General features: G+C 45.1%; 1 protein-coding gene across 1 annotated transcript in view; it reads right to left on the bottom strand.

The window, feature by feature from the left end:
• Window positions 1–1117: 1117 nt before the first annotated feature.
• Window positions 1118–15001, bottom strand: part of LOC122944627 (macrophage receptor MARCO-like) — a 142575-nt gene continuing 128691 nt past the window's right edge. The window contains exons 12-16 of the mRNA XM_044303093.1: window positions 11522–11566; window positions 3495–3539; window positions 3302–3391; window positions 1678–1845; window positions 1118–1134 (exon numbers count right to left, since the gene is read on the bottom strand). Coding sequence (XP_044159028.1) covers window positions 1118–1134; window positions 1678–1845; window positions 3302–3391; window positions 3495–3539; window positions 11522–11566 — 365 coding nt within the window. The remainder of the gene's footprint in view (window positions 1135–1677; window positions 1846–3301; window positions 3392–3494; window positions 3540–11521; window positions 11567–15001) is intronic.

The raw sequence follows: 15001 nt of genomic DNA, 5'->3' as shown, positions 1-15001 counted from the left end.
CAAACACTGCTAACTGGCCATCACTGCCCAGGAGATGCCCTCGCAATCTGACAGATTTGGAGGGTTTTTGCAAATAAGAGTCAAAATGTGCCATGCTGATAGACTCAGAACCAAAAAGACTGAGTGCTGGAATAACGTCAAAAGGGGCTTCACTCAAGTATTAGTTTAAGGGTGTGCACACTTATGCAACCACATTATTTTATTTTTATATTTTTTCTTCCCTCCCCCCAAAAATTTTTCTTTGTCTCATTTTTTTATATCACAGAAACCTGACATTTATACAGGGGCGTGTAGACTTTTTATATCCACTGTGTATGTACATTATTAGGGTGACTCCTGCTGTATAGATAGTTGTGCGTTGTGTGTACTGTATATATATATTACGCTTTTTGTGAGGCAAGATATAAAAAAAATGGCTGTTTCGGCACCGTTTTTACTTTTAGTGTTTTACAATGTTCACCTGACCAGGTCATGTGATATTTTATACAGCCAGTCATTACGGACACGGCGACACCTAATATGTGCAATTTTTAAAATTTATTTTAAACACAACTTTATTTATTTTTTTGGGTGGCTGTCTTATGTAGGGGCTGATTTTTTGCGGGATGATGTGACGTTTGATTGGTACTAATTTTGTGTACATATGACTTTTTTGATCACTTTTTATACCATTTTTGGGGAAGTGAGGTGGGTAAAATTACAATTCCATCATAGTTTTTCTACGGCATTCACCGTGCAGTAAAAGTAACGTGATCCTTTTATAGATCAGGTTGTTACGGACGTGGTGATACCAAACATGTGCGGTGTTTTTTATTTTTTACATTTTTAATCAATTATGTGTGGATATAGGAAGAAGTTAGCGTTTTTTCTTTTTACTTTTTTCCACTTTTTGGACTCTTGGTTCTTGCAGATCCGGTGGTTCTGATGCCTCTACGATACACGGCATAGTCTACTGCCTGATCAGGCTCCGATACACCATGACAAGCTGGATGCCCATGAAGGCGTCCGTTTGCCATGGTAACCATCAGGACGGTGCCACTCCCAAAGGGAGCTCCCTCCGTGTTAACCCCTTCCACACAGCGCTTCCTGTTGAGGCGGAGAGGGTGGAGGAAGACCGCTACCGCGCCGGCCATCCTGAAGGGGGAAGACAGACAGTGGGGGGGCCGCCCCGTGTGGAGGCTGGAGAAGGTACAGGGAATCTGGCCCTGGGAGTGGCCCTCTGGAGATCTGAAGACCCCCGGGCAGGGGTTCATTGCATAGATCACTATGCTGCAGGTTCATCTACTAATTAACCCCTTCAATGCCCTGGACCACCAGGAGGTTTACAATTAACCCTTTCATGGTCCTCTACCACAAAGGAGGATCTTACAATTAATTCTTTCACAGCTACAAATTACTGATGTGTGTGCGTGTGTTTGTGCAAATAAAAATTAACCTCTTCACTGCCAAATATCAGAGGGTTGTTATAGTTAAACCCTTTCTCCGCCCCAGACCACTAGGAGATTGTGTGGTCTATTGAAAACCATTATCTGACACAATGCGATCCCTGTCCGAGGTGTGACCGGCTGGTGCTCACTCTTCAGACCCCCACTCGGCACTTTGTGGGGGCCTTAGGTCTGTCATGACGTCTACTTCCTTCTTCTGACTATGATGGTCTCATGGTGGGAAGCGACTTACCTGCATTCGCTGTGAATGTGGACACAACCCTCGAGTACCCCAACATCCGGCAGATGACTTTCCCATCGCTCATGTCCCAGCTGTCATCACAGATGGTCCCCCATTCTCCATTGCGATTCACCTCCACCCGCCCTTTATTTCCGCCAACAATTCGCACAATGCTGCTGCCTGAAACAACAGAGGAGCATCCATTCAGAATCTGCTAAACCCTACTGGACCCCCAGGATCCCCTGCTCTGGTCAGGTTCCCCCGCACCCCCCAGGATGCCCCGCTCCCCCCAGGATTTCTTGCTTTCCCCTTGATCCCCTGCTTTCCCCAGGATGCCCCAATCCCCCCAGGATGCCCTGCTCCCCTCAGGACCCCCTATTCTCCACAGGATGCCCCAATCCCTCCACGATGCCCCGCTCCCCTCAGGATGCCCCCTATTCCCCCCAGGATCCCTGCTCCCCTGGGATGCCCCGCTCCCCCCAGGATTTCTTGCTTTCCCCTTGATCCCCTGCTTTCCCCAGGATGCCCCAATCCCCCCAGGATGCCCTGCTCCCCTCAGGACCCCCTATTCTCCACAGGATGCCACAATCCCTCCACGATGCCCCGCTCCCCTCAGGATGCCCCGCTCCCCTCAAGGCCCCCTATTCCCCCCAGGATCCCTGCTCCCCTGGGATGCACCGGTCCCCCCAGGAGCCCTTGCTTCCTTTTTGATCACCGCTCCCCCAATGCCCCCAGGATGCCCCACTACCCCCAGGATACCCGCCTTCTCCAGGATCCCTGCTCCCCCCAGGATGCCCTGCTCCCCTCAGAACCCCCTATTCTCCCCAGGATGCCCCAATCCCTCCACGATGCCCCGCTCCCCTCAGGATGCCCCGCTTACCTCAAGACCCCCTATTCCCCCCGTGATCCCCGCTCCCCCAGGATGCCCCGCTCCCCCCAGGATTCCTTGCTTTCCCCGTGATCCTCCGCACCCCCCAGGATACCCCGCACCCCCCCAGGATGCCCAGCTCCCCTCAGGACCCCCCAATCCCTCCAGGATGCCCCAATCCCTCCACGATGCCCAGCTCCCCTCAGGACCCCCTATTCCCTCCAGGATGCCCCGCTCCCCTCAGGACCCCCCTATTCCCTCTAGGATGCCCCGCTCCCCTCAGGACCCCCTATTCCCTCCAGGATGCCCAAATCCCTCCACGATGCCCCGCTCCCCTCAGGACCCCCTATTCCCTCCAGGATGCCCCAATCCCTCCACGATGCCCCGCTCCCCCGGGATGCCCCAGTCCCCCCAGGATTCCTTGCTTTCCCCAGGATCCCCCGCACCCCCCAGGATGCCCCGCTCCCCCCAGGATGCCCCGCTCCCCCCACTCTTAAGAGAAAATCACAATAAAAAGCCCTGCACAAGTCTCACTGTCATGAACGACGATGTGAATCGTGTTCTACTGATACAGGGGGCAGGTCATCCCTCTATGCTGAGTGCTCTGGGAAGGAGAGAGTTAAAACATAGCAGCGCCACCTCTCTGCAGGGTGAGGTATTTACACCGCCATCATGAGTCCCTCCCCCGAGGAGCTGCAATGGCTCTTTCCTTCAAGAGATTGGCCATCAGAAAATCTGATCAGGGTTATCCATGGCTCTAGCATGTACCTGCTGAGCCGGCGGCCCCCATGTCCCCTTTTGCTCCAGGAGGGCCGGGAAGGCCGGGTTCTCCTTTACTGCCGTGATGTCCATTCACCCCTGAGGAGAGAAGACAGGATGTGTGAGGCTGCACTGTGACTCCTGAATGACGGTGCAGTATATACTGACACAGCTACACACAGGGGGGCACTACACATCTCACCTGGACTCCCAGCCTCTCCTTTCTGCCCCAGCGCCCCTTTCAATCCTAAAAAATAAAGCTCTGTGAGAAAATGGATGGACCCCACGCCGTGTGCTGGAAGTATACCTCATCGGGGGTGAGAGTACTATATGTCAGTATTATATACAGGTCAGGGGTGGGAGTACTATATGTCAGTATTATATACAGGTATCAGCACTAAGTGATGGTATATAGCAGACCTCATGTGTGTCAGGGGTGAGAGTACTATATGTCAGTATTATATACAGGTCAGGGGTGGGAGTACTATATGTCAGTATTATATACAGGTATCAGTATCAGCACTAAGTGACGGTATATAGCAGACCTCATGTGTATCAGGGGTGAGAGTACTATATGTCAGTATTATATACAGGTCAGGGGTGGGAGTACTATATGTCAGTATTATATACAGGTATCAGCACTAAGTGATGGTATATAGCAGACCTCAGGTGTGTCAGGGGTGAGAGTACTATATGTCAGTATTATATACAGGTATCAGCACTAAGTGATGGTATATAGCAGACCTCATGTGTGTCAGGGGTGAGAGTACTATATGTCAGTATTATATACAGGTATCAGCAGTAAGTGATGGTATATAGCAGACCTCATGTGTGTCAGGGGTGAGAGTACTATATGTCAGTATTATATACAGGTATCAGCAGTAAGTGATGGTATATAGCAGACCTCATGTGTATCAGGGTGAGAGTACTATATGTCAGTATTATATACAGGTATCAGCACTAGTGATGGTATATAGCAGACCTCATCGGGGGTGAGAGTACTATAATGCATATATATACAGGTATCAGCACTAAGTGATGGATATAGCGACCTCAGGTGTGTCAGGGGTGAGAGTACTATATGTCAGTATTATATACAGGTATCAGCACTAAGTGATGGTATATAGCAGACCTCAGGTGTGTCAGGGGTGAGGGTACTATATGTCAGATTATATACAGGTATCAGCACTAATTGTGGTATATAGCAGGACCTCAGGTGTGTCAGGGGTGAGGTACTATATGTCAGTATTATTACAGGTATCAGCACTAAGTGATGGTATATAGCAGACCTCGGTATCAGGGTCAGAAGTACTATATGTCAGTATTATATACAGGTATCAGCACTAAGTGATGGTATATAGCAGCCTCAGGTGTGTCAGGGGTGGGAGTACTATATGTCCAGTATTTATATACAGGTATCAGCACTAAGTGATGGTATATAGCAGACCTCAGGTGTGTCAGGGGTGCGAGTACTATATGTCAGTATATATACAGGTATCAGCACTAAGTGATGGCATATGCAGACCTCATGTGTGTCAGGGGTGGGAGTACTAATATGTCAGTATTATATACAGGTATCCAGCACTAAGTGACGGTATATAGCAGACCTCATGTGTATCGGGGGTGAGAGTACTATATGTCAGTATTATATACAGGTATCAGCACTAAGTGATGGTATATAGCAGACCTCAGGTGTGTCAGGGGTGGGAGTACTATATGTCAGTATTATATACAGGTATCAGCACTAAGTGACGGTATATAGCAGACCTCAGGTGTGTCAGGGGTGAGAGTACTATATGTCAGTATTATATACAGGTATCAGCACTAAGTGATGGTATATAGCAGACCTCAGGTGTGTCAGGGGTGAGAGTACTATATGTCAGTATTATATACAGGTATCAGCACTAAGTGATGGTATATAGCAGACCTCAGGTGTGTCAGGGGGTGAGAGTACTATATGTCAGTATTATATACAGTATCCGCACTAAGTGATGGCATATAGCAGACCTCATGTGTATCAGGGGTGAGAAGTACTATATGTCAGTATTATATACAGGTCAGGGGTGGGAGTACTATATGTCAGTATTATATACAGGTCAGGGGTGGGAGTACTATATGTCAGTATTATATACAGGTATCAGCACTAAGTGATGGTATATAGCAGACCTCAGGTGTATCAGGGGGTGAGAGTACTATATGTCAGTATTATATACAGGTATCAGCACTAAGTGATGGTATATAGCAGACCTCAGGTGTGTCAGGGGTGAGAGTACTATATGTCAGTATTATATACAGGTATCAGCACTAAGTGATGGTATATAGCAGACCTCAGGTGTGTCAGGGGTGAGAGTACTATATGTCAGTATTATATACAGGTCAGGGGTGAGAGTACTATATGTCAGTATATATACAGGTATCAGCACTAAGTGATGGTATATAGCAGACCTCAGGTGTGTCAGGGGTGAGAGTACTATATGTCAGTATTATATACAGGTATCAGCACTAAGTGATGGTATATAGCAGACCTCATGTGTGTCAGGGGTGAGAGTACTATATGTCAGTATATATACAGGTATCAGCACTAAGTGATGGTATATAGCAGACCTCAGGTGTGTCAGGGGTGGGAGTACTATATGTCAGTATTATATACAGGTATCAGCACTAAGTGATGGTATATAGCAGACCTCATGTGTATCAGGGGTCAGAGTACTATATGTCAGTATTATATACAGGTATCAGCAGTAAGTGATGGTATATAGCAGACCTCATGTGTATCAGGGGTGAGAGTACTATATGTCAGTATTATATACAGGTCAGGGGTGGGAGTACTATATGTCAGTATTATATACAGGTCAGGGGTGAGAGTACTATATGTCAGTATTATATACAGGTATCAGCACTAAGTGATGGAATATAGCAGACCTCAGGTGTGTCAGGGGTGAGAGTACTATATGTCAGTATTATATACAGGTATCAGCACTAAGTGATGGTATATAGCAGACCTCATGTGTGTCAGGGGTGAGAGTACTATATGTCAGTATTATATACAGGTATCAGCACTAAGTGATGGTATATAGCAGACCTCATGTGTGTCAGGGGTGAGAGTACTATATGTCAGTATTATATACAGGTATCAGCACTAAGTGATGGTATATAGCAGACCTCATGTGTGTCAGGGGTGGGAGTACTATATGTCAGTATTATATACAGGTATCAGCACTAAGTGATGGTATATAGCAGACCTCAGGTGTGTCAGGGGTGGGAGTACTATATGTCAGTATTATATACAGGTATCAGCACTAAGTGATGGTATATAGCAGACCTCAGGTGTGTCAGGGGTGAGAGTACTATATGTCAGTATTATATACAGGTATCAGCACTAAGTGATGGTATATAGCAGACCTCATGTGTATCAGGGGTCAGAGTACTATATGTCAGTATTATATACAGGTATCAGCAGTAAGTGATGGTATATAGCAGACCTCATGTGTATCAGGGGTGAGAGTACTATATGTCAGTATTATATACAGGTCAGGGGTGGGAGTACTATATGTCAGTATTATATACAGGTATCAGCAGTAAGTGATGGTATATAGCAGACCTCATGTGTATCAGGGGTGAGAGTACTATATGTCAGTATTATATACAGGTCAGGGGTGGGAGTACTATATGTCAGTATTATATACAGGTATCAGCACTAAGTGATGGTATATAGCAGACCTCATGTGTGTCAGGGGTGAGAGTACTATATGTCAGTATTATATACAGGTATCAGCACTAAGTGATGGTATATAGCAGACCTCATGTGTGTCAGGGGTGAGGGTACTATATGTCAGTATTATATACAGGTCAGGGGTGGGAGTACTATATGTCAGTATTATATACAGGTATCAGCACTAAGTGATGGTATATAGCAGACCTCATGTGTATCAGGGGTGAGAGTACTATATGTCAGTATTATATACAGGTATCAGCACTAAGTGATGGTATATAGCAGACCTCAGGTGTGTCAGGGGTCAGAGTACTATATGTCAGTATTATATACAGGTATCAGCACTAAGTGATGGTATATAGCAGACCTCATGTGTGTCAGGGGTGAGAGTACTATATGTCAGTATTATATACAGGTATCAGCACTAAGTGATGGTATATAGCAGACCTCATGTGTGTCAGGGGTGAGAGTACTATATGTCAGTATTATATACAGGTATCAGCACTAAGTGATGGTATATAGCAGACCTCAGGTGTGTCAGGGGTGAGAGTACTATATGTCAGTATTATATACAGGTATCAGCAGTAAGTGATGGTATATAGCAGACCTCAGGTGTGTCAGGGGTGAGAGTACTATATGTCAGTATTATATACAGGTATCAGCACTAAGTGATGGTATATAGCAGACCTCAGGTGTGTCAGGGGTGAGAGTACTATATGTCAGTATTATATACAGGTATCAGCACTAAGTGATGGTATATAGCAGACCTCAGGTGTGTCAGGGGTGAGAGTACTATATGTCAGTATTATATACAGGTATCAGCACTAAGTGATGGTATATAGCAGACCTCATGTGTATCAGGGGTCAGAGTACTATATGTCAGTATTATATACAGGTATCAGCACTAAGTGATGGTATATAGCAGACCTCAGGTGTGTCAGGGGTGAGAGTACTATATGTCAGTATTATATACAGGTCAGGGGTGGGAGTACTATATGTCAGTATTATATACAGGTCAGGGGTGGGAGTACTATATGTCAGTATTATATACAGGTATCAGCACTAAGTGACGGTATATAGCAGACCTCAGGTGTGTCAGGGGTGGGAGTACTATATGTCAGTATTATATACAGGTATCAGCACTAAGTGATGGTATATAGCAGACCTCAGGTGTGTCAGGGGTGGGAGTACTATATGTCAGTATTATATACAGGTCAGGGGTGGGAGTATTATATGTCAGTATTATATACAGGTATCAGCACTAAGTGATGGTATATAGCAGACCTCATGTGTGTCAGGGGTGAGAGTACTATATGTCAGTATTATATACAGGTATCAGCACTAAGTGATGGTATATAGCAGACCTCAGGTGTGTCAGGGGTGGGAGTACTATATGTCAGTATTATATACAGGTCAGGGGTGAGAGTACTATATGTCAGTATTATATACAGGTATCAGCACTAAGTGACGGTATATAGCAGACCTCAGGTGTGTCAGGGGTGGGAGTACTATATGTCAGTATTATATACAGGTATCAGCACTAAGTGATGGTATATAGCAGACCTCAGGTGTGTCAGGGGTGGGAGTACTATATGTCAGTATTATATACAGGTCAGGGGTGGGAGTACTATATGTCAGTATTATATACAGGTATCAGCACTAAGTGATGGTATATAGCAGACCTCATGTGTGTCAGGGGTGAGAGTACTATATGTCAGTATTATATACAGGTATCAGCACTAAGTGATGGTATATAGCAGACCTCAGGTGTGTCAGGGGTGAGAGTACTATATGTCAGTATTATATACAGGTATCAGCACTAAGTGATGGCATATAGCAGACCTCATGTGTGTCAGGGGTGGGAGTACTATATGTCAGTATTATATACAGGTATCAGCACTAAGTGACGGTATATAGCAGACCTCATGTGTATCGGGGGTGAGAGTACTATATGTCAGTATTATATACAGGTATCAGCACTAAGTGATGGTATATAGCAGACCTCAGGTGTGTCAGGGGTGGGAGTACTATATGTCAGTATTATATACAGGTATCAGCACTAAGTGATGGTATATAGCAGACCTCAGGTGTGTCAGGGGTGGGAGTACTATATGTCAGTATTATATACAGGTCAGGGGTGGGAGTACTATATGTCAGTATTATATACAGGTATCAGCACTAAGTGACGGTATATAGCAGACCTCAGGTGTGTCAGGGGTGGGAGTACTATATGTCAGTATTATATACAGGTATCAGCACTAAGTGATGGTATATAGCAGACCTCAGGTGTGTCAGGGGTGGGAGTACTATATGTCAGTATTATATACAGGTCAGGGGTGGGAGTACTATATGTCAGTATTATATACAGGTATCAGCAGTAAGTGATGGTATATAGCAGACCTCATGTGTGTCAGGGGTGAGAGTACTATATGTCAGTATTATATACAGGTATCAGCACTAAGTGATGGTATATAGCAGACCTCAGGTGTGTCAGGGGTGAGAGTACTATATGTCAGTATTATATACAGGTATCAGCACTAAGTGATGGCATATAGCAGACCTCATGTGTGTCAGGGGTGGGAGTACTATATGTCAGTATTATATACAGGTATCAGCACTAAGTGACGGTATATAGCAGACCTCATGTGTATCGGGGGTGAGAGTACTATATGTCAGTATTATATACAGGTATCAGCACTAAGTGATGGTATATAGCAGACCTCAGGTGTGTCAGGGGTGGGAGTACTATATGTCAGTATTATATACAGGTATCAGCACTAAGTGACGGTATATAGCAGACCTCAGGTGTGTCAGGGGTGAGAGTACTATATGTCAGTATTATATACAGGTATCAGCACTAAGTGATGGTATATAGCAGACCTCAGGTGTGTCAGGGGTGAGAGTACTATATGTCAGTATTATATACAGGTATCAGCACTAAGTGATGGTATATAGCAGACCTCAGGTGTGTCAGGGGTGAGAGTACTATATGTCAGTATTATATACAGGTATCAGCACTAAGTGATGGCATATAGCAGACCTCATGTGTATCAGGGGTGAGAGTACTATATGTCAGTATTATATACAGGTCAGGGGTGGGAGTACTATATGTCAGTATTATATACAGGTCAGGGGTGGGAGTACTATATGTCAGTATTATATACAGGTCAGGGGTGGGAGTACTATATGTCAGTATTATATACAGGTATCAGCACTAAGTGATGGTATATAGCAGACCTCAGGTGTGTCAGGGGTGGGAGTACTATATGTCAGTATTATATACAGGTATCAGCACTAAGTGATGGTATATAGCAGACCTCAGGTGTGTCAGGGGTGGGAGTACTATATGTCAGTATTATATACAGGTATCAGCACTAAGTGATGGCATATAGCAGACCTCATGTGTATCAGGGGTGAGAGTACTATATGTCAGTATTATATACAGGTCAGGGGTGGGAGTACTATATGTCAGTATTATATACAGGTCAGGGGTGGGAGTACTATATGTCAGTATTATATACAGGTCAGGGGTGGGAGTACTATATGTCAGTATTATATACAGGTATCAGCACTAAGTGATGGTATATAGCAGACCTCAGGTGTGTCAGGGGTGGGAGTACTATATGTCAGTATTATATACAGGAATCAGCACTAAGTGATGGTATATAGCAGACCTCATGTGTGTCAGGGGTGAGAGTACTATATGTCAGTATTATATACAGGTATCAGCACTAAGTGATGGTATATAGCAGACCTCAGGTGTATCAGGGGTGAGAGTACTATATGTCAGTATTATATACAGGTATCAGCACTAAGTGATGGTATATAGCAGACCTCAGGTGTGTCAGGGGTGAGAGTACTATATGTCAGTATTATATACAGGTCAGGGGTGGGAGTACTATATGTCAGTATTATATACAGGTATCAGCACTAAGTGATGGTATATAGCAGACCTCAGGTGTGTCAGGGGTGGGAGTACTATATGTCAGTATTATATACAGGTATCAGCACTAAGTGATGGTATATAGCAGACCTCATGTGTGTCAGGGGTGAGAGTACTATATGTCAGTATTATATACAGGTATCAGCACTAAGTGATGGTATATAGCAGACCTCATGTGTGTCAGGGGTGAGAGTACTATATGTCAGTATTATATACAGGTATCAGCACTAAGTGATGGTATATAGCAGACCTCAGGTGTGTCAGGGGTGAGGGTACTATATGTCAGTATTATATACAGGTATCAGCACTAAGTGATGGTATATAGCAGACCTCAGGTGTGTCAGGGGTGGGAGTACTATATGTCAGTATTATATACAGGTATCAGCACTAAGTGATGGTATATAGCAGACCTCAGGTGTGTCAGGGGTGAGGGTACTATATGTCAGTATTATATACAGGTATCAGCACTAAGTGATGGTATATAGCAGACCTCAGGTGTGTCAGAGTACCAGGTGTTACTGGGAAGAGTACTGTGTGACGGTATTTTGCGCAATGCCAACACATGCTGTATTACCTTCTTCTCCTTTCTGTCCCTTACTCCCAGGTATTCCAGGTATTCCTGCTCAAGAGGAAACACATCAGAGATCAGGGACGGTGCGCGGTCATATGGAAGAACTGGCCACAGGGGGAAATACAGCAAGTTCCACAAATCTTCACTTTACCGTCTACAACACTTTAATAGTGAATCCCTTGATCACTCCCCCCAATCACTGATCATTCCTTCCAGTCACTGATCATTCCCTCCAATCACTGATCATTCCTTCCAATCACTGATCATTCCTTCCCGTCTCTGATCATTCCTTCTAATCACTGATCATTCCTTCCAGTCACTGATCATTCCCTCCAATCACTGATCATTCCCTCCAATCACTGATCATTCCCTCCAGTCACTGATCATTCCTTCCAGTCACTGATCATTCCTTCCAATCACTGATCATTCCCTCCAGTCACTGATCATTCCTTCCAGTCACTGATCATTCCTTCCAGTCACTGATCATTCCCCCCAATCACTGATCATTCCTTCCAGTCACTGATCATTCCTTCCAGTCACTGATCATTCCCTCCAATCACTGATCATTCCTTCCAGTCACTGATCATTCCCTCCAGTCACTGATCATTCCTTCCAATTACTGATCATTCCCTTCCAATCACTGATCATTCCCTCCAGTCACTGATCATTCCCTCCAGTCACTGATCATTCCTTCCAATTACTGATCATTCCCTTCCAATCACTGATCATTCCCTCCAGTCACTGATCATTCCCTCCAGTCACTGATCATTCCTTCCAGTCACTGATCATTCCTTCCAATTACTGATCATTCCCTTCCAATCACTGATCATTCCCTCCAGTCACTGATCATTCCCTCCAGTCACTGATCATTCCCTCCAGTCACTGATCATTCCCTCCAGTCACTGATCATTCCCTCCAGTCACTGATCATTCCCTCCAGTCACTGATCATTCCTTCCAATTACTGATCATTCCCTTCCAATCACTGATCATTCCCTCCAGTCACTGATCATTCCCTCCAGTCACTGATCATTCCTTCCAGTCACTGATCATTCCTTCCAGTCACTGATCATTCCCTCCAATCACTGATCATTCCTTCCAGTCACTGATCATTCCCTCCAGTCACTGATCATTCCTTCCAATTACTGATCATTCCCTTCCAATCACTGATCATTCCCTCCAGTCACTGATCATTCCCTCCAGTCACTGATCATTCCTTCCAATTACTGATCATTCCCTTCCAATCACTGATCATTCCCTCCAGTCACTGATCATTCCCTCCAGTCACTGATCATTCCCTCCAGTCACTGATCATTCCTTCCAATTACTGATCATTCCCTTCCAATCACTGATCATTCCCTCCAGTCACTGATCATTCCTTCCAGTCACTGATCATTCCTTCCAGTCACTGATCATTCCTTCCAATCACTGATCATTCCCTCCAGTCACTGATCATTCCTTCCAGTCACTGATCATTCCTTCCAATCACTGATCATTCCCTCCAATCACTGATCATTCCCTCCAGTCACTGATCATTCCTTCCAGTCACTGATCATTCCTTCCAATCACTGATCATTCCTTCCAGTCACTGATCATTCCTTCCAGTCACTGATCATTCCTTCCAATCACTGATCATTCTCTCCAGTCACTGATCATTCCCTCCAGTCACTGATCATTCCTTCCAGTCACTGATCATTCCTTCCAGTCACTGATCATTCCTTCCAGTCACTGATCATTCCTTCCAGTCACTGATCATTCCTTCCAATCACTGATCATTCCTTCCAGTCACTGATCATTCCTTCCAATTACTGATCATTCCCTCCAGTCACTGATCATTCCTTCCAATCACTGATCATTCCCTCCAGTCACTGATCATTCCTTCCAATCACTGATCATTCCCTCCAGTCACTGATCATTCCCTCCAATCACTGATCATTCCCTCCAGTCATTGATCATTCCTTCCAATCACTGACCATTCCCTCCAGTCACTGATCATTCCCTCCAGTCACTGATCATTCCCTCCAATCACTGATCATTCCCTCCAGTCACTGATCATTCCTTCCAGTCACTGATCATTCCTTCCAGTCACTGATCATTCCCCCCAATCACTGATCATTCCTTCCAGTCACTGATCATTCCTTCCAATCACTGATCATTCCCTCCAGTCACTGATCATTCCTTCCAGTCACTGATCATTCCCTCCAGTCACTGATCATTCCCTCCAATCACTGATCATTCCCTCCAATCACTGATCATTCCCTCCAGTCACTGATCATTCCTTCCAGTCACTGACCATTCCCTCCAGTCACTGACCATTCCCTCCAGTCACTGATCATTCCTTCCAATCACTGATCATTCCCTCCAATCACTGATCATTCCCTCCAGTCACTGATCATTCCTTCCAGTCACTGATCATTCCTTCCAATCACTGATCATTCCTTCCAGTCACTGATCATTCCTTCCAATCACTGATCATTCCTTCCCGTCTCTGATCATTCCTTCCAATCACTGATCATTCCCTCCAGTCACTGATCATTCCCTCCAGTCACTGATCATTCCTTCCAGTCACTGATCATTCCTTCCAGTCACTGATCATTCCTTCCAATCACTGATCATTCCTTCCAGTCACTGATCATTCCTTCCAATTACTGATCATTCCCTCCAGTCACTGATCATTCCTTCCAATCACTGATCATTCCCTCCAGTCACTGATCATTCCTTCCAATCACTGATCATTCCCTCCAGTCACTGATCATTCCCTCCAGTCACTGATCATTCCCTCCAATCACTGATCATTCCCTCCAGTCACTGATCATTCCTTCCAGTCACTGATCATTCCTTCCAGTCACTGATCATTCCCCCCAATCACTGATCATTCCTTCCAGTCACTGATCATTCCTTCCAATCACTGATCATTCCCTCCAGTCACTGATCATTCCTTCCAGTCACTGATCATTCCCCCCAATCACTGATCATTCCTTCCAGTCACTGATCATTCCCTCCAGTCACTGATCATTCCCTCCAATCACTGATCATTCCTTCCAGTCACTGACCATTCCCTCCAGTCACTGATCATTCCTTCCAATCACTGATCATTCCCTCCAATCACTGATCATTCCCTCCAGTCACTGATCATTCCTTCCAGTCACTGACCATTCCCTCCAGTCACTGATCATTCCTTCCAATCACTGATCATTCCCTCCAATCACTGATCATTCCTCCAGTCACTGATCATTCCTTCCAGTCACTGATCATTCCTTCCAGTCACTGATCATTCCTTCCAATCACTGATCATTCCTTCCAGTCACTGATCATTCCTTCCAATCACTGATCATTCCTTCCAATCACTGATCATTCCCTCCAGTCACTGATCATTCCCTCCAATCACTGATCATTCCCTCCAATCACTGATCATTCCCTCCAATCACTGATCATTCCCTCCAATCACTGATCATTCCCTCCAATCACTGATCATTCCCTCCAGT

Source organism: Bufo gargarizans, chromosome 8 (assembly GCF_014858855.1).
Source record: "Bufo gargarizans isolate SCDJY-AF-19 chromosome 8, ASM1485885v1, whole genome shotgun sequence".
NCBI lineage: Eukaryota > Metazoa > Chordata > Amphibia > Anura > Bufonidae > Bufo > Bufo gargarizans.
The sequence above is the reverse complement of the archived record's forward strand: the minus strand, read 5'-3'. Positions and strand labels throughout refer to the sequence as shown.